Source organism: Carettochelys insculpta, chromosome 3, assembly GCF_033958435.1.
Source record: "Carettochelys insculpta isolate YL-2023 chromosome 3, ASM3395843v1, whole genome shotgun sequence".
NCBI lineage: Eukaryota > Metazoa > Chordata > Testudines > Carettochelyidae > Carettochelys > Carettochelys insculpta.
In genome coordinates, this window is record NC_134139.1 from 65,384,799 (window position 1) to 65,410,587 (window position 25,789).

General features: G+C 46.3%; 1 protein-coding gene and 1 long non-coding RNA gene across 2 annotated transcripts in view; one reads left to right on the plus strand and one right to left on the minus strand.

Moving 5' to 3' along the window:
* Positions 1 to 25,789, plus strand: part of SRD5A2 (steroid 5 alpha-reductase 2) — a 47,271-nt gene that overhangs the window by 10,446 nt on the left and 11,036 nt on the right. Inside the window, exon 2 of the mRNA XM_074988629.1 lies at positions 15,578 to 15,741. Coding sequence (XP_074844730.1) covers positions 15,578 to 15,741 — 164 coding nt within the window. The remainder of the gene's footprint in view (positions 1 to 15,577; positions 15,742 to 25,789) is intronic.
* Positions 3,918 to 5,912, minus strand: LOC142010318 (uncharacterized). Its single transcript, XR_012644766.1, has 3 exons — positions 5,890 to 5,912; positions 5,131 to 5,222; positions 3,918 to 4,004 (listed from the first exon to the last, which is right to left on the minus strand). It is a non-coding gene; the product is annotated as an uncharacterized LOC142010318 (long non-coding RNA).

The window sequence follows — 25,789 nt, forward strand, 5'->3', positions numbered from 1 at the left end:
ATCGTGCAGGGCCCTCATGGTCAGGGCTCTGTACTCTGTTGGCAGTACCAGTTGTGTTCGTCAGTTTTCCAATGGATCTACTGTGACCCGGTGCAGCACACCTTGTATCAGTCTGAGTTTGTTCCACTCCCTCAACAGTAGTTTACTTCCAGCAGTAGAGGAAACAATGGTCATAGGGTTTTGCCCCTCTCTTTTTGCACGTAGGGTGTCACGATATCAGCATCCTGCAATTGGGCTTTTTGCCAGTCACTGCATTGAGCCTGGGCAATGGAGACTGGTCCCACACAATATAGTTCACGGAAGCTGATGACACACTCTCGGGTGGTAAACCCAGAGTTTCAGCAATACAACTCTCAGGGGCCTTGGACTTGTGATAACTTCCATTGCAAATGGCTCTCATGCCATCTAAAGGAATCTCAGCAGTTTCTGATGGCTGTGGGTGCCGTGACAATGCATCTGTGTCGATGTTGCTTCTCCCAGATCGGAACTGTAGGCTGAACTCAGAGCTGGCCGAGGCAGCCGCCCACCTCTGTCCAGTAGCGTCCAGCTTGGCACTGGTCAACACATACGTCGATGGATTGTTGTATGTCCATACCTGGAACTTAGCACCATACAGGCAGTCATGAAACTTCTCCGTGGTGGCCCACTTCAAGGCCAAGAACTCCAGCTAGTGGATGGGGTAACGAGACTCACTGTCAGACAATCCTTGGCTGGCAAAGGCCACAGGTCTACGTTTGCCATCCACTTCTTGGTATAAAACTGCACCTAAACCTTCCAAACTGGCATCAGTATGTAAAATAAAGGGTTTGTTTGAGTCAGCAAACACTAATACTGGCGCATGAGTTAGGCAGTTAACGATCTCTCGAAAAGCTCTCTCACACCTCTCATCCCACTGTGATTCAAAAAGATCTAGAGGACCATGGCACCTCTGTTCTGGAAGCCTTGGGGGCCTCCACTTACCCCTGGTCCTAGTCTTGCTCTTGCCAAGTGGGTATCCGTGGGAGAGATCGTTCAGAGGCTTGAGAATGGTAGCATAATTCTTCACAAATCTACAGTAGTATCCACTAAACCCTTGAAAGGTTTTAAGCTCCCATTAATTGTTGGAATGTGGCCAGGTAACAAGTGCCTCTATTTTACCTGGGTTAGTACTCACACCTTCCTGGGACACAATGTGACCTACATACTTCACTGATGTTGTACAGAACTGGCACAGGTCAATAGAAACCTTCAATCCATAGGCCTCCAAACGGTCGAGGACCTTAAGAAGTCTTTCTTCATGCTCCTCCAACGTTCTTCCGAATACAATCAGGTCATCCAAATAAACCAAGACTTGCAGTAAGTTCATGTCGCCCACAACTTTCTCCATAAGACGCTGGAATGTGGCTGGTGCCCCAGAAATCCCCTGAGGCATGCATTCGAACTGGTAGAGCCCTAATGGGCAGATGAAGGCTGTCTTCTCTTTATCTTCTGCTTCCAGAGGATTCTGATAATACCTACTTCGAAGGTCTAAAACTGAAAACCACTGACTTCCCAGCAGGCAATCTAAAGCATCTTGAATCTGCGGTGTAGTGTACTGGTCGACCACGGTACAGCTGTTTAGGGTGCAGAAGTCAATACACATCCGAATTCTCCGATTCTTTTTATGGACCACCACAATGGGTGAAGCGTGTGGGCTGTGGGATTCTGTAATGATGCCATTCTCTGCCAGCTCTTGAAGATGCTGTCGGACATCTTCCATCTCAGAAAGGGCTATCTTTCTAGATCTCTCCCAGAAAGGTTGAGCATCATGCAGTTTGATGTTATGCTCGACCGCTTTTGCACATCCCACTCATGCAGTGACAACACCTTCGATCTCTCGCAAAGCTTCTTCCTTCGCCGCGTCTTCCACTCCTCAGACAGCGGTGAATCGGGGCATTCCACTAGTGAGCTGGCTGTGATCAGTTTCTCTCAGCCCTAATCTTCATTCTCTGAGTCTGTACAACTCCATTCCCCTCAGATACCTCTTTTTTAAATTAACTCTTGCTGTTGTTCCTTCCAGCCACAAATCTCAAAGCCCATACACTCATTCATTCATTCATTCATTCATGTTGGTAACTCATGACTTTCCTCTGTGGAAATGATTATCCTCATTTTTAGAGATGGTGAAACTGACAGCAGAGAGAGTGGAGAGCTAGCCATAGAATGTAAGTGTCCTGACACCTGGCCTTGCATGTTCTCTGCAAAACCATCTGTCCCTTCTTTCTTAGAGATGTTTTGGCTTTTCTCCCTGGTCTGCTTTCATCATCAGGGTTTTCTATTTCTTTCTTCCTTCACTGCTAGGTGTGTCTTTTCTCAAATTTTGTGAAATATTAATAAAATTAATAAACAGTATAGCTGATATTAAGTATTAAATTCTCAATTAAAAGTATTGTATTATATTCAAACAAGACCTGAAAATATTATAAAATATACTTAAAACATAATCTATAATAAAAATAATTGCAATTTTCTGATAGAAGTACATTTTTTTTGCTACCAGAAAGCCTCAGTAGGCTTTGAATTTGACATGCCTGGAGCAGATGAAGGATTTTTCTCAGGAAGGGGCATTTCATTTTTGTCTAAACAGTCAGTGAAAGGTGTGTGACAGTATGCAGGCCATGCCTTTGAGATGGGTCTACAAAATACATCTTGTTTTCTTTCAACATACTTGCTATCTTGCACAAATATCCCTAATGGAAATAGCAGACATTCAAATTCTTCTTGAAATGATTGTTCATGTGCATTCCAAGTTAGGTGCATGCACATGTATGTCTCGGTTGCTGGAAAATTTATCCCCTAGCAGGTAGCTGTCGGGTCAGTGTGGTATCCCCTGGACACTTCATTAGACCCCATTTTCAGGCACCCTCATTCATCTTGGTGTTGTCAGTACCCTTGGCACCAAGATCAGCTCCATTAGCATCTCTTGGGGTACCTCCACCAGAACCACCATGTATTTAGTTCATCTCTTGCCCTTGTTCCCTTTGACTCTGAACTTGTAAAATCAGTAAAAAGATGTTATATGTGATAATAAACATATTTTAATTAATTGAGCAGTAGTTGCTGTTGTCAGTGTTGATCACTGGTTACACCTCTATATGGGCATTCCTATGGACTTGTATTAAAAGGTCCTATTTTGCACAGATGGAATTTTCTTTAGTTCTATGCCGAAATTCATGCTGCATAAATGTGCTATCTGCCTTTCCCTACAGAGGTATTTATGGTTTGTAATCTTGGCACCACCACTGAAGGCTCCAAACATCCATATGATCCATAGGGGCGGGGAAACTCTGATAAAGACATGAGTGCACAGGGGCCAGGAAAAAGGGTTTAACAGATATAGACATTTTTGGGCCATTTTCTGGTTCCGTTAGATCATCTGGTCTGTGTCTGAGCTCCTCTACAGAAGGTCATCTAATGTCTCCTGTATTGATCTTGGTAACTGCTCTTTTTTATTAATTGTTTATTGATTTTCATAAAGAAGCAGGCAATTAAAAATATAAGAAGGTAAATGACTTACAATTTTATTTTTTTCCCCTGATATCAGGGGCTGACAGCTGAACCCAGACCTTGCTCATTGCCCTCAGTTAACTCCTAAGCTAATGAATCTGGCTTCCTGCAACAGGCCCGGGTTTCTGGCTGCTCAATAGCATGCCCACAGCTGTATTTCTGTTTCTACTCTCACCTCCTTTCACACTCTTTGCCTTTCCTTTGGCATGGGCTCCTGCTTCGTGCTCCTCCTCTGCTGGTTCCACTTCTGATTTCCTATTCATGGTTTGCTGTTGTCGGATAGCCCTCCTGGACAATGTCCTTCTTCAAGTGATCACTGTCGGTGCCCCACTTTAGGTCTTCTGGCCCCCTTGCACTGCTGATCAGAAGAGCATCTGGCCCTCAGATGTTCTATGGAGTGCATGTGTGGCACAAGCCCCCCTTCAGTTCCTTTTCTACCATCTCCAGGCTGACACGGATCTCGGAGCAGCTCCATGTTTCTGACAGGCAACATACAAATTTACATTTTGCCTTAGACTTTTACCTCAGAACTTTGGTACTATGACTATAATATTACTACTACTGTGGGGGAGAAAAAAAAAAGCGACAGCTGCCACGGGGGCTTTTTTCCTGCCATCATGCCCAACTCTCACAGCTTTAAAAAATGTGATATATATGTAGAGCTTTGATGCCCATGTTGGATGGGCATACCTCATGCGCTAAGTGCTTAGGGGACGCATACGTCACCAGCAAGTGCCCTCATTGCCTCAGCATGCTGGCAAGGGCCAGGAAAGCCCATGAAATGTGGCAAAAATTGACTCTCTGGGAAAAGACTCTTCTTTCACCAAGGGACAAACCAGATGAGATATGCTTGTTCCAAAAACCCTCTGACAGGGCAACTCCATTACCCCTCAAGGGCTCTCAGGCCAATAAGGCTTCTCCGGCACACTCGTCATCAGCGTTACCCAGAGCCATATGTGTTTGTCACTGTGGAGAAACGCAGGCCCACCCCAAACAAGATGACTGAGGTAGGCACCAGTTTGGCCATATCGGATAGTATTACTGAGACATCGGCTTTGGACAAACCACAAGTTCCAACATGCCCTCCTTCTATGCCAACAGGCCCAGCATCACAAGAAAGCTCAGTGCAAAATGAAGCACCTACAAAAATCTGCAAAGCCTGATACAGCGGCACCGACTTGCTCACCATGGTCTAAAGCTTGGGCTCACTAGTGTGCCACAGAGTGCCCCGCACTCACCCACACCGTTATCCCCAAGATCTGATTATGGCAGTGCGTACAGAAGCAGGCTGTCATCGTGCTGCTCATCTCCTCCACCACAGGCTTCGTGGCACTCATACAGGGATCCTTCCTTCACCCAGTATCCCATGTGGGCCAGCCACCCATGGTTGTATCCCCCCCAATACTTCCCACCATACTGGGGCCCCTGGGATGCGTGGCAGGGCTACAGACTGCATTCCTCTCATACTTACCACTCCAGGCACTCTACACGTCAACAACAGCATGCTTCCAGGCACTCACTCACCCACCATCTCAGCGCACTCCTCATCAGCTCGCCCGCCCTCAGCGATCTCTGAAGTGGGTTCCAATCAGGGTGGGGACCTACCTCACTCAGATTCAGAGTGCTCCTAACATGAACCTCGGCCTGCATAAGATGAGGCACTATTCCAGGTCTCACATTCTCCACCGGTGGAAGATCTGAAACAATTTCAGAAGCTATTTAAACGGGTAGCTCAATCACAAGACATGGCACGACGGGAGGTTCAGGACAAACAGTATAGATTACTACAACCTACACCATCCTCTGAGATAGTACCACCCATTAATGAGGCTATCCTCAAACCATCAGGTGCTCTCTGGCAGAACCCAGCCTCTGTCCTGCCCACGAATTGCAGAGCAGACAGAAAATATTTCATCCCTGCAAAAGATATGGACTTTCCCTTTGCACATCCACAGCCCAATTCACTGGTGTTGACTTTGGTAAATCACAGGGCTAAGAATCCACAGTTTAAATCTACCCTCAGTGATAAGGAGTACGAACAGCTGGACAACTTTGGTCATAGAGCGTACTCCTCTGCTATGCTCCAGTGTCACGTATCAAACTATGCAGCCCTCCCTGTCAGTTACGACCATGCCAGTTATGCCAAATTACAGGAGCTCATGCAGGCTCTGCCCAGTAACAAATGACCACTCCTCCAGTCTATTATCAATTGCCAAAGCAGCTCTCCAGGCAGCTATGGACATTGCAGACACTGCAGCTGAGCCACAGCCATAGAGATGCACAGGGCTGCATGGCTTCAATCATCTGGGATCCCAAGGGAGTGCCAAACGAAGGGAGAGGATCTCCCCTTTGACAGAAAACAACCTTTTCTAACTAACGCAGATGAGATCCTACATGCTCCTCAGATTATTTCCTCACAGCCAGAAAGACAGGGGAATGGAGATGGATCTTTGATCTCAGGAAACTGAGCAGGTTTATTCACAATACAAAGGTCAGAATGGTAACCAGGGCAACCATCATACCGGCATTGGAGAAGGGGGACTGGTTCTTAGCCCTTGACCTCCCGGATGCTTATTTCCATGTGACTGTACACCTACCCCCCCGACGATTCCTCAGATTTGTCATGGGTCAGGAACATTTCTAGTAAAGGGTCCTTCCTTTTGACTTCTCCACAGCCCCTCGAGTATTTTCAAAGATGCTTGCCATAATCACAGTGTTTCTCAGAAGACAAAAGTCATCATTTTTCCTTCCTTTTAGTATTGTAGTTTAAATAACAAAACAATTGACGCTTGACAAAATATGCAAAACTTGGCAGAGTTTTAATTTTTTTGGTGCAAGAATAATTATTTGGACAAGCAGTGTTGCTGTGAAACTCATATAGTAGTAATAGTTTAGTGGAATCCACAGAACTCTTTCTGTGTGACTGGAATATCGCCACCCTGATTCCTATTTTAATTCCAAATTTCCAAGAGGGCCAAGTGAAGTCACAATAGCGATTTTTGTCTGAACTCTTTGGGGCTTCTGAGTCCACTGATTAACATTCAGCTAAAATGGTTCCACCACTTCTGAGAGCAAGGTTATGAAAAAATACTTCGTTTAGTCAACACTAAAAAAAGGTCTTGAAACAGTTTGGTTGATATGTTCTCACCTCCCATGTATTGGAGCTTAAAACTTTAAACTTTGCAGATGGACTACTTTGTGTCAAAGATGTGCCTTTGATTATTCCTGTAAAAAGCTGTCCAAATCGGGCCAACTCATAAGCCTCGGTTAGATTTGACCTAAATTTGCTGAAGATTCTGCACAACTGAACATGTTCCATCTCTTCAGAGTTCCTGTCTGTGACTGAACAGTGTGTATGCCACCTTCACATAGCAACTGAGGATGCTCCAGCCTACAGTTGTAGAGACTGAGCAGCACTTTATTTGCAGTTGTTGCTCTTGGCTGCCTGAGGTCACTTTTGGCCCCAGGTACTGGAACTGAAAGCTGTGACTTGTGTTCCCTGTCCTTGGTGCTAGTGCTCATCTCCCGTGGAGGAGAACACAAACAAACTGATCAGAATGAAGGGAGGTGGAGGAAAGCTGCAGAACAAGCTGGAGAGGAAGGGACACCCATCACTCTGGCATTTTCTAACTTTTGTGCTTGACTTTACAGCCTTAATATTAACATTTTTGGTGTTAAGTTATTTATACATCCACCTCTGGGGGGCAAAGGAAGGTAAATATAAGCTCTGTGGCAGACCAGATGCAGCAGCTGGCAAATGTCTGATGGAGGCCCAAAGTTTTGGGTGCTGGAGGAATGCCTTTTTCCTTCCCCTCCGAAGTTCCCAGAGGATGCAGACCTGCAGGCTGCATAGTCAGCTGGGGCTCGTTAGGAGTCAGCCAGCCACTGCTTGCAATCAAGCACCTGCTACCAGTTAAGGCCTCCAGGCTCCCTATAAAAGGTTTTCCCTTGGCAGCAGGAGGAGCGCAGTGCCCAGAGAGAAGGAGGCTGAAGGGCTGAGAGAAAGATGGAGCAGGAGAGGCCGAGTGAGGCCAAGGGACGCCAGCCACCAGGTACCAGAGGGAAGTGGTGGGTGCAGAGGCCCAGGGAAAGATCACTGCTGTGGGGCAGGGGCAAAAGCCCCACTAGCTCCCTTCCTTCCTAGAGTCCGGGGCAGTGGGTGGGACTGGAATCTCCCCACCCTTCCCCTGGAGAGGTACCGACCTTGAGCCGAACCAGGGCAGCCTGAGTCTGGTGGAGAGGCTCATACTCCGACCTCACTCGAGACTGGCCTGTGATGAAAATGGCTTGGTAAAGGAAGCTCCAGGGCAATGAAAGGGCCTCTCTGAGGCACACAAGGAGCCGCCTGGAAGCGCAGGGCCCCTAATGGACAGTCAACGGGTTTGTCACAGCTCTTAGAAAGCAATCTGAGACTACCTTCGTTACCTCCTTTAGCAAATATATTTTAAAAACTAATCTGAAGAGGACAATTATTAATGGCAGCATTGCTAACTTTGTCTTTGATGGTTGATTTTAGTGAGCCATCTCACTGTGGCAGTGGTTTTCAACCAGCGTGCTGTGGTACACAGGTGCACCATACGAACTGTCTCAGTTTGCTGGGAAATGGCATCAATTTCCCCTTGCTGGGGTTCTTTGCAGAGCCACCATGAGGGGAAATACCAACCCCACAGGACCCTGTTCATGTCGGCAGGAAGCTGAAATTCTGTTTCCTGGCCCAAATGAGAGGGCGATGAGCCTGTCCCTGCTGTGGCAAAGGTGAGGGAGAGATGGTGGGAGTGTGTTGGAGCTAGGATGTGGTTTAAACGCCATGCCCTGGCTCCAGTGGGCTGGCAGGGAGGGGAGTCTGTTGGCAGTGGTTACTGGTTTACTCGACGTTCCTAGCCTGGGGTTGAGCAGATTTTGAAAATGTGTCTGTCCTCGCTATGTAAGATGGTGCGTTCTGTGGTGGATTGAAATATTAATGCATTTGATCCTTGTTTAGCTGGTTGTGTGCACTGCTAGGTTGCAGACCTCTCTAATAAGACCATAACCAGAGTAAAAGTAAATAAATGTGACATTTAAGAGCAACTGATTCAGCTGAAAATTGTGAGTGTACTGTAGAACTGATTGTCTTGTTGAAACGTGCCGCGTTACTGAAAAGGTTGGGAGCCACTGACCTAGTGTGCTTATCACCCTGTACCAAAGAGCGTCTCATATCTCCTTTTAGGATACTGTATTTCTGGTGTTATCCATTTTCAGGTATAATTAATAAAAACATCCGATTTTTAAAAAGCTAAAAGAAGCTGCTGCAGAATGTTCAGTCAGCTGTATCAGAGTTCCAAAAATCCAGGAGAGCCCTTTATGAGGATTTGCATCACATTAGCTAGCTCCCGGTCATCAGGTGTGGAAGCTGATTTAAAGGATCGCATTAACTATGGTTTGTTACCTTCCACAAGTTCACATTTGAGTGAACTGTGGGATGGGTTCTAGGGTACTATGGGATAGTTTCCCTCTGCTCCAGCTGAATGTTCTTTTGCCCTGTGTCTTTCACCCTCAACACCACAGGTGCTGTCTGAATAGAAGCGGGACAGTTCTACAGCGTCCGGGAAAGCCTCATCTATGTACTTCTCTACCTCCCTTAGCTCCTCCAATTCAGCCACCCTGCGCTCCTCCAAAGCCCATATGTGGTCTCTGAGGGCCGGGTACTCCTTTCATCAAATGCACACATGCCAGCCATCCATAGGGCAGGCTATCGTACATGCTATGTTGGGTGCAATAAACAGGATAATAGCCACTGTGCTGCTGGATAATTAGATTCTTGATAGGGTTTTTGTTTAAATTGGATAGTTTTGATTTTTATTTTAGTTAGAAGACGTTTTAAAGAACTCCATGTGTATCTAGCCCCCTTCAAACTCCCCCTCTATACTCCCACACAGAACTCCCTGTTAGCTGCTCCTGTCCCCTGTGCTCATGGCAGGACCAAGCACAGTCTAGATCATCCCTGACAGATGTTCATCTAACCAGCTTTTCAACAGCTCCAATGATGTCCAATAAATATCTCCCCCTGGGCAATATAATTGTCCCCTAACCTCCCAGCTCCTCCCACCTGTGATTTCTCCAGAACTCTGATTAGCTGTCACAGTGGGAGCAATCATAGACTCATAGGACACTAGGTCATTGAGTCCAGTAACCTGCACTCACGGCAGGATCAAGTACCACCTAGATCAAAGGTCATCAGCTCCTGACACACAGACCAATTTTGAGTGGCCTGCTGGCAGGAGCTCAGCTCCACCCTGCTCCCTCCATGCAGCAGAGAAGAGGGCCTGGCCCCCAAAGTGTGGGCCAGGGCTGGAGTCTCAGCTGCTGGGCCCCTGGTATGGTGCTGCACTCTGGCCAAAGACACGGTGCTGAGTACCAGGTAGGGTCCAGTCCCCCGTGGCTACCATGCTGCAGCCCTCAGGTGAGGCTTGCAGGGGCCAGAGGGTAGCACTGCCCTAACAGTCAGCCGCCCCAGAGGACATGCTGTGTCTCCCTGTGTCTTTACAGGGCAGGGTGCTGGTGGTGGTGCTTCTGCTTGCCAGCCTGAGGCTTCCTGATACTGAGGCCTTCAAGGTGCACAGAGGGCCATTGTGTCGTTGAACCTGGTGCAAGTTGCTAGAACAGCTGGAGGGGCAGCACCTTCCAACACACCCTGCATCTGGACCCACTGGGCAAAGACCAGAATGTGAGCTGCCTGGTGAGGAGGAGAACCCCTCTTTCTACCATCTGCCCTTCCTTCACTTGAGAAAGGAGACTGGCTCCCCTGCCATTCCTCCTCCTGGCATAGGCACTGAGCCCCTCTGACCCACCTGTCCCTTGCCCCATTGCCATCTGACCCAGGGCAGGGATTTTTTTAGTCCATCTGCCTCTTCCTACTGTCTGGGATGGGGGCCAAGCCCTCTTGACTTCCTTTCCTGCCTTCTCTTGCTACCTCACCAGTCATTGCCACTAGACTTCTGGCAAGTGGTTAATTCCAGCGAGGTGTTTGGAGGTCTCGCTTCCCCAGGGCTGCCCAATACCTTCCCCTCAGCTCACTTGTCCCCAGCACATGCCAGAGCTCTCCCCACCACCAGCTGCAGCTAAACAGTAAAGCTCTGCATCTAAATTTATTTATTAATGAAGCTGTTGTAAGTAGGACTATTAGCAGCTTTAAAAATATCACTGGTGCTTGGACCGTACATAGAGGACAAAAGGTCAAATTTTGGCACACCACCTCAGAAAGGTTGCTGACCCAATATAGATCATCCCTGACTGATGTCCATCTAATCTGCTGTTACGCATCTCGGGTCATGGAGAGTCCACAACCTCCCTAGGCAATTTATTCCAAAGCTTAACCATCCTGACAAACCTTTTTTTTATTGGCTTCTTTTATCTACCTTCTGTTTTCTGAGCTTTTAGCATTTGCTTGATGCATGCTTTCAATGACCATAAGGACTAGAAGTAAATAGGTCTGTTTACTTTTTAATTCCTTTATACAGTGCCAAGCACAATGGGATGCTACTTTATGACTGGGGCTTCTAGTAATAGCAGCACTAAATAAATAAATGAAAGATGGCATTCTGGAGCCATGGACTTACGTGAGGAACAGGGGTTTCAAGAAGAACATCAAATACAATGAGATTTATAATAAAATTGTAAGAATTGGCTGTTTACTGTGTTCAAATGATTTCAATTTAGAGATTGTTACCTGACTGAGGTACTAATTTTTCAGTGTATCTGGGCTGTACCTGCACTCTGATTTGAACACAGATTATGGAAGGAAAGTTTTATATTATTGGGAGATTTGCTGTACTATTCTTTGTCAAAAACTAACAGAACTATTAAGTAGTTTTTGTTTCCCGAGCAGTGTGCTGCCCAGAAAGGGGGAGATGGGTAGAAAGGATATTCTTACAGATAAATCATTGGACTGATAGAGATGAGCCCTGGGTACTGTTGTGGCTCTGTAAGACTCTTCATGCAACCTTGGAGAAGTACGTAGGGTTAAGTTTTCAAGGTGCGCACAAACTCTAGTGAGCATACAAGTGCAAATGGTGAAGCCTTGAGAAGCACTGTGCCTCCATTGGATGTCTCCTGATTCTCCCTGGAGGGCATTGTTCCTTCACACTGCTTGTTGCTCAGGTCTAGGTGGCATTATCCCAGAAGTCACTGTGACGTTATTGGATTTCAAAATGAACATGAGACCCATTACTGTAACCACTGTCTTGAGTTTGTACCAAATCTTGGGCCAAGTGGACCAAGTGAGGTGCCTAATGAAAGCTGGTAACTCACTGAACCTGTTTATGCTGCTTATATGTTTGTATAATTTTTGTATGTGAAGTTTTAAGGTTGGCTCCATACTTGTATTAGAAATGTTAAGTTCTGTGAAATCACAATAGAAGACGTGGCAACTTCCTAGCCAGGTGAAACTGCACCTAACAAAGAAAGGGCCCCTCAGACTCCCATCCACATCTCAGGAATTTAGCTGTGGATATGCTGTCTGGATGTCTGCCAGTGGCAGGATGCCCCAAGAAAGGACATTGTCAGGTGACCTGATCATGTGGTTCTCCATTGTGAACATGATCCCAGGCAATGATTTCCCTCCACATGGGCAAGGCCATATAAGGGACACTGAGAATCAGCTTCTTATCTGCAGTTTTCAAGAACATCTCTGCTATGAGCTGAGCCTGAATGAATTGCTGACCCATCCTAACAAAGGATATGTTCCAGAGCCCATTCCATCTTCTGTAGCCTGCATCAGGAGCTTTGTGATTGCTGTATATAAATGATTGCTTTAACAATTTCACTCACCCTATTCTTTCTTTCTTTTTATTAATAAACCTTTAGATTTTCAGTTCTAAAGGGTAGGCACAGTGTGCTGTTTGGGAGAAGTTCTAAATATATATTGACCTGGAAATGTGGCTGGTCCTTTTGAGCAGGGCCAGTCATAACTAATTGGAGGCCCCAGGAAAATGGGGGCTGTCAAAGTGTGTGTGGGGGGGGTTGTGTTGTGCCCTCCTGGCTGCTGTACTCTCCTGCTGGGTCCTGCTGTACTCCTGGCTGCCCGCAGGGCACCCTGGCCACCAGGAAGCTCAGCTGCAGCCCTGTTCCTCCCCACACATCTGCAGCATGGGCTGGTCCATTTCAACAGCTCCTTGAAATTGGTGGCTCCAGGCAACAGTCCACCTCGCCCGCCCCTAAGGCTGGCTCTGCTTTTGGGGACTGGAAATACCTGCATGGAGTTGATGAGACTGGTTTTCGTAACGTCTGATCAGTGTAAGGAGGGATACTGATTAGGGCATCAGGGTAGCTGGTGAGCCTGAGGGATTTGCTTGTGTAACCTCTTGCTGGCCAGGATGGTGGCAAGGTGCTGATATGGCTATGATCTGAAGAAGTGGGTTTGTCCCATGAAAGCTTATCACCTAAAATTATTTTGTTAGTTTTTAAAGTGCTACTGGACTGCCTTTTTTTTTTTTTTTTCATTTTGACTGGTTTTGGTTTGTCTTATAGTGCAGGAAACTCCAGTCTGGGATGTGTGTGGACAGGTTTTAAACAATTTGCCCAGGTTTGGTTCTCTCAGCTGTGTTTGGGGAAACCTCCCATATATTACAGACTCATTCTAGCTTTTAAGATTTAAGCATTGCTCTGTAACATAGTTCCTGAAAATCTTGCAAGCCAAGTCAGACGTCAGAAGAGCTTGCAAACTATTCCCAGCTGCCTCCCACCTCAATGTATAGCTTCCTCCTTCTGTTCCCCAGACTGGATCCCTTGCATCTGTTAGTTTGTTTTCCTCTCCATATTCTTTCAGAATAGGTCCATCTCAGTGGTGTTCCCTGCCAGCCATTTAGTGTCCTTCTCCTTCCACCATTTATGGCTAATTTAATCTAAGCCTTGCATATTTTGCAAAATGTGTGTGTCATAACACGCTCTTTACAAAGTCTGCTGCAAGCTGAAGAGTGTATTAAACTGAAATCTGCATGAAGTATATTTAGAAGATACACAAGTATATTCAGAAATGTGTCAGATTGTGATAGTATCTCAGGATCTTTGTACTTTGTACTTGCACTTGTTTTGGCTTTTCAAGGCTTTTTTTTTTTTTAAATCCACCCCTGGCAAGCATGAGCTGGAAGCTGGGGACAAGCTGGGCCAAGAGGGAGAGAGTTCAGGGGTGCACAACAGGCCCACCACAGTCCCAGAACCCAGACTGCATACCAGGAGGCAAGGTAGGGGCAGGAAATGTAGTCACATAGAGGGTTGGGATTCTTTCAAGCATTGCTTTGTTTTGGCCTCATTTTGATTTTTGTCTTGTTTTGATTTTTGCCTTCTTGTGAAAGTCAGATGCTGATTTAAAAGATGTGAAATTTGGCAACTGTTTAAAAAATGTCTAATATATGTGGCTTTCAAAATGTGGTTGTCTTCAATTTTGGGTACTTAGGATAACTCTTCAAATACACTCTGATTCTTACATGTACCCCTCTACTTTTTAAGAGAAGCTTTGAGAAATGGCATTTAAAGCCCTTTTAAGAGTTTTTGATTAGAGGAAGAGTTGCTCCCTGCATGCTGCTCAGCCATTTGGTTCCGGGACTTTGCAAATTAAGCATCTTATATGTAGAATGTCCCAAGATTCTGTCACTCATTTTTCTCACTTTTCTTTCTGCTACCTCTTGAGACAGGACAGGATAGGCATCAACGTTGGTGTCAGAATGGGACAACAGAGTCAGAAATGAACAATACTCAGCATTCATATAGTGCATTTTGAGCCCACCAATGGGTGGCGGGAGGTTAGAAAGGTTCTGCAATAGGCAACTCAAAAAGGCTCAGGGCTCTCGGTGCCACTGTTGTTACGGTGGCAGCCAGAGCCCCAGGCCTTTTAAATCACCACCAGAGCCCCACACAGTGTTCGCCTGGCAGTGCAGAAGGGCTGACACCCCAGTCCCACTCCTTACCCCAAGGTCCAGCCCCTTCCGGGAGCATGGAGCCAGCTCCCGCCCCACTAGGCCCAGGGGCACAGCAATTCAGTCAGTGCACCTGTGAATTATAAATACCAGCGAATCTTCACAACACCTCTATGAGGGCTGACAATGTGGTCTCCATTTTATAAAGACAGAAACCAAGACAGATGTCGTCTGACTTTCTCAAGAGCACAGTGAGTCTAAATGAGCTCCTAGCTCCCAGCCTTGTGCTTAGACAACAAGGGGAAGTTCCATTTTATAGAAAGGTATACAAGACCTATGAGGATAGGCTGAGGGATTTGGGCTTGTTTAGTTTACAGAAGAGAAGACTTAGAGGTGATTTAATAGCAGCCTTCAACTTCCTGAAGGGAGCTCTAAAAAGGAGGGTGAGAAACTGTTCTCAGTGGTGTCAGATGGCAGAACAAGGAGTAATGGTCAGAAGTTGAAGAGGGAGAGGTGTAGGTTACATATTAGGAAAAACTACTTCACCAGGAGGGTGGTGAAGCACTGGAATGCATTGCCTAGAAAGGTGGTGGATTCTCCATCCCTTGAGGTTTTTAAGTCCCAGCTGGACAACGTCCTGGCTGGGATGACTTAGTGGGGGTTGATCCTGCTTGAAGCAGGGGGCTGGACTAGATGACCTCCTGAGGTCCCCTCCAGCCCTGTGATTCTGTGATTCTCTAATGCTACTTGTCCTCATTGGTGGTTATTTGCATTACTTTTGCTAGTCAGGTTTTATTTTCATCATTCAGTGTATTTGGTAAAGTTTGTTCCTCTGCAATACAGAAATAGTTCAGACTTGCCACAAGTAAAGTTACTAACATGGTAATGCCCAGATAAAAAGCAATCCATTAATTCTATCACTGCATATTGTTTCTCTAAACAAAAGCTCACTATTGTAATCATAATTGTACTATCACTAACATGGTTAAGATTTGTAAACCTGTTATAAACTTTCTAAATAAAGACCTAGTTTTAAAAAGTATAAAATAACAATGTTGGGGTAATGCCAGCCCACATGAACCGCATTTTACCAAGGTTTACGTATGTATATGTATTGATATCTGGTGTTTACTGCTGATTTGACTGTTTTTTGTTTACCATAGGACATTTGTTTACCCATACATCATGAGAGGCAGACCTTTTCCACTGCCGCTGTTTGTCATGGCCACGCTATTCTGTAGCTATAATGGTTTTCTTCAAGGGTACTACATGGTTTACTGTGCTCAATACCCAAAAGATTGGTTCGCTGACTTCAGATTTAAATCAGGTAATTGCAGACATATGATTTCCAGTATCTATTCTTCAAGCACCTTATAAGCATTTTGAATTGGGTTCTAACCTTCTGCAGCTGTGAGTCAGACAGCGGTGACGGAAATCAACACACAACACTCTGACTGGCCCAGAGGTAATGAATAAACAGCCCTTTTTACAATGAAAATAGAGTTAAATGTAGTAACTTTTTGCCAAGCAGCCAACTTTGAAAACACCAGCTGTTAAAGCACAGACTCAGATCATTAGCCTGGCTGTAGCCTTCTTGTACCATATTAGACTAGTGCTTTGATAAGGCTGAGGAGTTGCAAATTCCAAATGAACTTAGGTCTTATCTACACCATGGAAGGTCCCTAACTCAGCAATTGGTGGCTATTCACCAGTGCGGCTGCACTGGTGCAGACAAGCCAAAGCAACAAGCTCCTCTCATGCAAACTGTGGCTTTCCTTGCCCACATGAGGGGATTGCACTGATAGCTGGTCACTCATGGATGGAGTTAATGCAAATCACCTATATAAACAAGGCCTCAAAGGCCAACCTCCTTCTCTACCTGAAACACGTGCAAAGACCAAAGAACAAATCTGGTCCTGGTGTAAGTAAATTCAACTCCCCTGACTTCGGTGATGTAGTATGCACACTGAATTTGGCCCTGGAATTTCATGGAGAGTTACTGAGAAGGAGAAGCCAGTGGACGTAGTCCTGTTGTGCTGAGCTGAAGGGAAGATTCTGAACTATGTGAATACAGAAATGATGAAAAATGAAGGGGAAAAAGCTGTGGGAGGACATACTTTTGGGCTTGCCTTATGTAAAATGTCTTACTTATTATTAGGGCCCTCTGTATTCTGCAACACGCTGGGGGAATCTCTGCTCTGCAGAGGGATCTCATGACAGATTGCAGTAGAACTGCAACAATTCCAGAGGCTTCACTTGAGGTTACAGTCCCATTGTGCCAGACACTCTAAACAAACCTAGCAAGAGGTTGCTCCCAGTTACAGTCTGTACAGAAAAAAGAGGGGTGGGGGGGCAGAGTGGTGAAGAGACTTGCTTAGGATCACGCCACAAGTCAGCAGCAGAACTAGCATAAGGCGAAGTAGGGGTGAGTTATATACAGTTATTATTACACTCCCTGGGCTGTTGATGGGGTAGGGAGCAAAGGGGCAGTTGGTCCAGGTCTGGGTGATTCAAAGGCATCTGGGCTCCAGCAACTATTGTCCTAGTAGGGGCGACAGCCAGGCCCTCTAGTCCTTTAGGTTGCTGCCCAAGCACTGTACTGTGCACTCCAGGCAGCTTTTAGGGCTGGATAACCTCCTCCCCACCCCTTCTGGGAACTCCCCACCCCACACACACACCTTGTCCAGGGGCCTGCGGAGCCTGTCAGCTCCTCTGACACTCCCCTTTCTTGCCTGTCAGTTTAACTCTTCCCTAAAAACAGAGCCAGGGTTCTGGCTCTTCAGAAAGCATTACGCAGTGTAAAAACCCTGAGTATTGGCGTCAGTGACAACCTGCAGTCACTTTCAGAGAGACAATTCCACACAAGTTGGAATCTGGGAGGAAGGAGATTCCACGCTGTTGTTTGTTAAGAACATGGATACACCATGGAGCGTACAGCAGCAGTGATGTCCTCACTGGCACTTAGGTTGGTGTAACCTGTGTCACTCAGGGGGGTGGCTGAGTCACACCACTGAGCAATATAAGTTACTCTGCAGTAAGTTCTACTGTTTACATAGACTCAGATGCAGATCTCCGTTTCTGCTCCACTTTCTTGCCAAAGGATTACTGCTTGATGAGTGATGGCCCATCAACCGTGATGACATCTAGCTAGAAGTTTCAGCTTGTCCTTTGTCTTTGAGAAACAGGTTTATCCATTCTCCAGACTTGACTGGAAGATACACATCAGTCATGATTTCAGCTTATGTTCCTACTTACTCTCAGAAGTGACTTGATATCAGAAGGTCCTGGGTAAGGGCACCAACCACAATGTCTCCCCCAAACCAGGGAAGGGCCAGCACACCCCTCTCTGCCCCACGCCCCACCCTTACTCCATCCCAGCCTCTTCCCCCACTTGAGGTGGACCTGGGGACTAGCAAGGCCAGAGGGACAGCACCCACAGCTTGGTTCCATGCCCTACCCCCACACTTACTGGCAGAAGGGAGGAGAAGCTGTTCACGGCAAACCCAGCTCACACTGCTCTATGACCAAAACAAAAAAGCAGTCAAGTAGCACTTTAAAGACTAACAAATTAATTTATTAGGTGATGAGCTTTCGTGGGACAGACCCACTTCTTCAGACCAGAGCCAGACCAGAACAGACTCAATATTTAAGGCACAGAGAACCAAAAACAGGAATCAAGGTGGACAAATCAGAAAAAAAATGATCAAGGTGAGCAAATCCGAGAGCAGAGGGGCAGACGGGGGGGGGGGGGGGGGGGGGCGGTGTCAAGAATTAGATTAAGCCAAGTATGCAAACGAGCCCCTCTAGTGCCTAATGAATTATTTTGTTAGTCTTTAAATTGCTGCTGGACTGCTTTTTTGTTTTGATAGTACATAGACTAGCACGGCTTCCTCTCTGCTCTATGACTGTGCCACTCTGCTTCCAGGTAGTGTTGAGACAAGCCTGTTCCCTTCCCCCGAAACAGCAGGGCCAGAGCAGCTGGGGCTGCCTTGCTGTGCCCCTCCCCATGCCCAGTGAGTGCAGGGAGGCCCAGATTTCTGCTGCTGGCCCCCCGACAACTGGCCGGCCGGCCCTTCAGAGGTCCACCCCACCCCCACCCTGCATTCACTGACAACAGCAAAGAAAGCACAGCAAGGTGGCTCCTGCTCACGTGGCTCTTCAGCTACACCCAAAGACAGGTGGGACTGCCCCTGTAGTCCCTCGCAGCAGCACAGCATGGCTGCAAAACAGCGTGAGCTGGGGACAACTTCCTGCACTTCTCCCCACCCCTCTGCCAATGAGCGCGTGGGGGGGGTTGCAGACCCCTGCTGCTGGAGCTGGCTTTCTGGCCACACTGTTCCCCCTGCTGGCTGGCCCCTCCCACCTGGGGGGGGGCGTTTCCTGTGACCCCTTGGCCCGCCCCAAGACATTTTGTCTTGATTATATAATTTTGCTGCTCATATTTCATAATGACATTATTTACCAATGAGTTATTAGTTTTCAAATAAAACCTCCCAAGGTCTGTGTTGTATCACGATTATTACACCTGTGTGCGTGATGTGAATATCGGGTGCATTCCATCACAGTGGGAGAAACACTATCTTTTACTGGACCAACTTCTGTTGGTAAAGGGCAAGCTTTTGAGTTACCTAAAGAAGAGCTCTGTGTAGCTGAAACGCTTGTCTCTCTCACTAATGGAAGTTGTTCCAATATAAGATATTATCTTTTTCCTCCCCTCTTATATTCTGGGACCAATATGGTATCAACAACACTGCAAACATTAAAATACTAAGCAGGCATAGGTGAGCTTGAGAGCGCTGTTGGGTAATGATTTGTAAACATGCATTTTTAGCACTTTTCAATGCAGTGTTCACAAGGAAAGTTTTGCATAGCATTAGCTAGGAATATCCTCACTATATAGGATAGTAAGTAATATTAACTAGTAATAAACAGCTCCCCTCTTTGCAATTTGTAGATGTATTCTATGTTTGGCCAATTAAAGGTATTTAATAAAATAATTAGTGTTGTGGCATAAAAGTTGCACATCCAGTGAAATGTTCCTCTTGGACCTTATATCATCGCTGTTTTCAAGAAAAAAGCAATCATGTAGCACTTAAAAGACTAACAAAATCATTTATTAGGTGATGAGCTTTCGTGGGACAGACCCACTTCTTCAGATCATAACCTTATCAGAACAGACGCAATATATAAAGCACAGAGGTCCAAAAATTATCAGGGTTGACAAATCGGAAAAGTTGTTATCCAGGTTGGCAAATCAGGAAAGCAGAGGGATGGCTGGGGGGTTGTGTGGTGGGGAAGTGGATGTTTTATCTAACTCTTACAGTATGTAAAAGAATCCTTATAATGGGTCAAGTAATTACCTACAGCCCCCACCTGAAACCACTGCAACCCATCATTAAAGACCTACAACCTATCTAAATCATGATGCCACACTCCAGAAGGCCCTAGGTGACAGGCCTGTTCTCTCCTATAGACAACCTCCCAACCTTATGAGGATTCTCACTAGCAAGCACAGGCTGTACCACAATAATACTAATCCTGGAACTTTTCCTTGCAACAAACCCTGTTGCCAACTTTGTCCACATATCTATTCTGGAGATACCATCACTGAATGTAATCACAGAATCACAGGCACGTTCTCCTGTTCCTCAACTAACATCATATATGCCATCATGTGCCAACAATGCCCACACACCATTTATATAGGACAGACTGCAAACACTCTTTGACAAAGAATGAATGGACATAGAACAGACATCAAAAAACTCCAAATACACAAATGTGTCAGCCAGCACTTTAATGGGGTAGGCCATTCTGTTAAAGATCTGAAAGTTTGTGTTGTACTGAAAGGGGCTTGAACAGCCCCCTACAGAGAGAATGCTCAGAACTAACATTCATATTCAAATTCTACACATTAAGACATGGTTTGAACAGGGACAGCAATTACTTGACCCATTATAAGGACTCTTTTGCATACTTTGAAGTTTTATCTAACTCTTAACTTCCACCCCCCCGCCCCCCGCACAGCCCCTACCCCCCAACCCCGGTTCCTTTCCTCTCCTGATTTGCCAACCTTGATAAAAATTTTTGGACCTCTGTGCTTTACATATTGAGTCTGTTCTGGTACGGCCATGATCTGAAGAAATGGGTCTGTCCCACGAAAGCTCATCAGCTGATAAATTATTTTGTTAGTCTTTAAAGTGCTACATGACTGCTTTTTTGTTTTGATAGAATACAGACTGACACAGCTATCTCTGTCACTGTTTTCAAGAAACTGCACTCGGGGGCCCTAATATGCAGCCTGGCAAGCTCCTACAGTTTTAACGAGATTTTGTGAGTGTAATGAACCAGGACCCCATACACACATAGAAACTGTTGTGGACATCAAGAACTGAACCCAGGAAGCATCGTCAAAAGCGCAGAACCTACAGTATAAATTAATAGCAACGAAGGGTCCTGTGGCACCTTATAGACTAACAGGAAAGTTTTGAGCATGAGCTTTCATGAGCACAGACTCACTTCATCAGATGCTGGTCTTGGAAATCTGCAGGGCCAGGTATAAATAAAGCAGAGCAAGTGTGGGGATAACAAGGTTAGCTGAGTCAACAAGGGTGAAGCTTACTACCAGCAGTTGATCTGGAGGTGTGAACACCAAGGGAGGGGAAGCTGCTTTTGTATTTAGCCAGCCAGTTGCAGTCTTTGTTAAGCCTGAGCTGAGGGTGTCGAATTTGCAGATGAATTGTAGCTCAGCAATTTCTCTTTAGAGTGTGGTCCTGAAATTTTTTTGCTGTAGGATAGCTACTTTTAAGTCTGCTTTTAAGTAGCTATCCTACAGCAAAGAAATTTCAGGACCAGACTCCAAAGAGAAATTTCTGAGCTACAATTCATCTGCAAATTCGACGCCCTCAGCTCAGGCTTAAACAAAGACTGCAACTGGCTGGCTAAATACAAAAGCAGCTTCCCCTCCCTTGGTGTTCACACCTCCAGATCAACTGCTGGTAGTAAGCCTCACCCTTGCTGACTCAGCTAACCTTGTTATCCCCACCCTTGCTCTGGCTTATTTATACCTGGCCCTGCAGATTTCCAAGACCAGCATCTGATGAAGTGAGTCTGTGCTCACGAAAGCTCATGCTCAAAACTTTCCTGTTAGTCTATACGGTGCCACAGGACCCTTCGTTGCTGTTACAGATCCAGACTAACATGGCTACCCCGACGATACTATAAATCAATAGAACTTCTCTAGCTCTGCTATGGTAGGCATGTTAGTTGCAGGGATCAACCACCAGAGGGAGATGTGGTTGCATGCTTCAGGCAAGTGTGTTAATGACCATATAAACAGGACTAGAATTTAAGAGTCCGCTTTCAGGGACTCCAGGTAGCACAATTAATCCCGATTTTCCTTTCACTTTCCCCAATTTCACACTGATCCAACTCCACTGATGCTACAGACTTATTCTCAATTTACCTTAATGTGGGGGAGAGACAGGCCCTACTAGTTTGTTGCTGACTGAATTAACACTAGAGAGCAAAGATGGATGAGATAGTAACTTTGATTGCACCAACTTCGGGAGACAAGCTCCTTCTTCAAGGAGTGTTCCTGCGGGTTCTCCACGTGAGGCGTTTCAGAGGCCTGCACTTCTAGTCGGAAGATTTTTAGCAGTGGCATCCCCAGCGGCAACACGGATGCAGTATGCTACTCGCACCTGTAGTGGCCGTTAACGGTCGAGTGCTGCCCGCCATCCTTCAAATCCTTCTCTACTGCCTTTGGCTTATGTTGGAACCCTAGCAGCTCCCTATTCACTCCCTCTACAGATCGTTTTCACTACTAGTCCTTTCCCCCCTTCTAAAATCAACCAAAAAAAAAACAGTTAATTTTTTTCTTTCTCTTATTGTTCAACTCAGTGCCCATTTCTACAATTATGCCTGACTCCCCAGGTTTCAAAAAGGGCTTTTCATGCCATCTCTTAATATCGGCTTCAGATGGCCATGACCAGCGTATATGATGTTCAGGTGAGGCACGTGTTCCACAGAAGTGTGCTCGCTGTACAAAAATCATCAGCGAGGTCTTTAAAAGCTGGACAGCTCCAACTAAAATGAATTCTTATGGAAAAAATCTTTCAGCTCAATGTCAGACCCTGAGGTGAGGGCCCCACTGAGGCAACCTTTGCCTGTGTTAGCTTCTGATTAAGGGCCAGCTAAATCCAAGCTGCCCATGAAGTATAGCCTTTCTGCACTGCCACATGGAGAACTGCCAAAGAAAAAGCATTCTCCGGTGCATCAATCTGCCTTGGTACTGACAGTGCAGTCTGCCCCGGATTGTGAGGCACCGGGCCCATCTGGTATGCAGATGGCCTGAGGAGACAAGGCAAAGCAAAAGCCTGCCCTGCCTGCTGCAGTACGGCCAAAGAAACAAGTGGCTCTGGCCCCAAAAATGTTGGCACGGTCCATTCATAAGCCATCTCAGCACAAGTCAGCACTGGTTGCAACTCAACAGATGCTGTCAGGACTGGCAGAAGCACAACCATCAGTGCTGTGCACCCTGGCTGCCTCGGTACTGACTACAGCTAAACCGTCGGTACCAGCTGTATCTGCAGTCACCTCTAACAGTCCAAGGCAACCTCACACTCACATCAGTGCCAGGCACACCATTCTTTGGCACTGACACAATTCTGATGGACCATGCACCAACACTGATTTCCACACCGGCAAATTCAGGACCGTCTTAACAATCTGATGATGAGGGAGACATCAATCTGGTGCCATCAATACCCACACATTCTTCTCCCAAATACCCAGCACTGCCTCCATCAGTACCCACACTACAGTCGCCTGCATATCCATAGATGACCCCAGTAATGATGCCTCCTACTTGGCCAGCCTGGGACCCCAACTTTAGACATCAAGTCCGACCTCCTCCTGAACAAGCTACTGCACCAATTCAACCACCTTCTCCTTCTCCTTCCTCCCAACAAGATCATGAGGAAGGCGTGGAAGATCACGGGGATCAGACTGAGGAAGAGAGCATACTACACACCCACATCTCCTCCTCGTCCCCTGATGAAACAATTATGCCACCCCACCCACTTCCAGGATTTATTCAGTCGAGTGGCTGATACCTTAGAGATGTCCCTACCTGAATCGCCTGAACCACAGCATAAATTGACTAATACATTGCATCCTTCTCACAGTGCTGAAGTGGCTCTCCCAATAAATAACACCATAATGGATCCTGCTAAAGAACTGTGGCAAATCCCAGTAACTCCCCCACCAACAGCTAAGTGTGCAGAAAGGAAACACTAGCTGTGTCTCCACGTGCATGCTACTTCGAAGTAGCGGCACTAACTTCGAAATAGCGCCCGTCGTGGCTACATGCGTCGGGCGCTATTTCGAAGTTAACTTCGACGTTAGGCGGCGAGACGTCGAAGTCGCTAACCTCATGAGGGGATCGGAATAGCGCCCTACTTCGACGTTCAACGTCGAAGTAGGGACCGTGTAGACGATCCGCGTCCCGCAATGTCGAAATTGCCGGGTCCTCCATGGCGGCCATCAGCTGGGGGGTTGAGAGATGCTCTCTCTCCAGCCCCTGCGGGGCTCTATGGTCACCGTGGGCAGCAGCCCTTAGCCCAGGGCTTCTGGCTGCTGCTGCGGCAGCTGGGGATCCATGCTGCAGGCACAGGGTCTGCAACCAGTTGTCAGCTCTGTGGATCTTGTGTTGTTTAGTGCAACTGTGTCAAGGGAGCGGCTTGCTGTTGAGTCCGCCCTGTGACCCTGTCTGCATCTGTGCCTGGCACCCTTACTTCGATGTGTGCTACTTTGGCGTGTAGACGTACCCTTGCAGTGCCTATTTCGATGTGGTGCTGCGCAACGTCGAAGTTGAACATCGACGTTGCCAGCCCTGGAGGACGTGTAGACGTTATTCATCGAAATAGCCTATTTCGATGTTGCTACATCGAAATAAGCTATTTCGATGTTGGCTTCACGTGTAGACGTAGCCACTATGTCCCACCTAAGGGAGCAGAGTTTCCGTTCACACATCCCTCTCCTAACTCCCTGGTGGTAGACACAGTCCACCACAGGGGTAAACAGGTTCAATTTCATTCAACCCCATATGATAAGGACTGGAAAAGATTGGACCTCCTAGGCAGCAAATCCTACTCCCCTGGATCTCTTCAGTTCAGTATTGTTAACTACTCAGCCCTGTTGGCAAATACACATACAACTTCTTCCAGAACAAGAATGTTTTTACTGAACAATTGCCAAAGGAATACCTGTCTCAGTTTACAGCCAACTTGGTGGAAGGTTCTGTAATAGCCAGAAGGGCCTTCTGAGATCCTCTGGACTCCACAAACACTACAGCCCATTCCCTCGCCATGGGGGTGATAGTAAGATGGGACTCCTGGCTCCACTTGTTTGGATTTTCTAAAGAAATATAAGCCAGAATTGAGAATCTTCCATTTGAAGGGCAGAAGTCTTTTGTTAGCTCTAGAGATGCCGCCCAGTTCCTACACACTATGAAAGACTCACATAATACCCTCAAAATATTGGGTATGTATGTCCCCCAAACCAAAAAGAAACAAGGACACTACTATACCCAATGCTTCCTTCCATCTCCCTATTGGCAGTTAAACCTGCTACCCATTAATTTCATTTGGTGACCCCTAGTTCTTTTGTTAGGGGAACAAGTAAATAACTTCTCCTTATTCACTTTTTCCACACCACTCATGAGTTTATATACCACTATCATATTCCCCTTAGTCTCCTTTTTCCTAAGCTCAAAAGTCCTAGTCTTTTTAACCTTGCTTCATATGGGACCCATTCCAGACCCCTAATCATTTTTGTTGCTCTTTTCCGAACCTTTTCCAATGCCAATGTCTGTTTTGAGAGGGGGTGACCACATCTGTATGCAGTATTCAAGATGGGGATATACCATAGATTTCTATTGAGGCAATAAGATATTCAGGAAATACACCGACTATGTAATATAGCCTGGAAAAAAGGAAAGGCACCTAAGGAATGGATAAGATCTGTGCTGGTGACAGTACACAAAAACGGAAGTGTATTGGAGTGCAAGAACTACAGAATGATTGCCCTAACAAGTCATCTAGGCAAGGTGCTGATGATGATACTGACGGAGAGACTGAGATTGCAGAAAGAAGAATATTTAGCGGATGAGCAAGTGGGATTCAGGAAAGATAAAAGTACCATCCAACAGTTATAGGCACTAAGACTGATAGCAGAGAAAGGCTGACAAAAGATCAAGAACATCTACAATTGCTTCGTCAATTTTCAGAAGGCATTTCACAGTATAGATTAAAAAGTAACTCGGGCGGTGTTGGAGTCATATGGAGGGGATAGCAGACTGATAGTTGTCGACG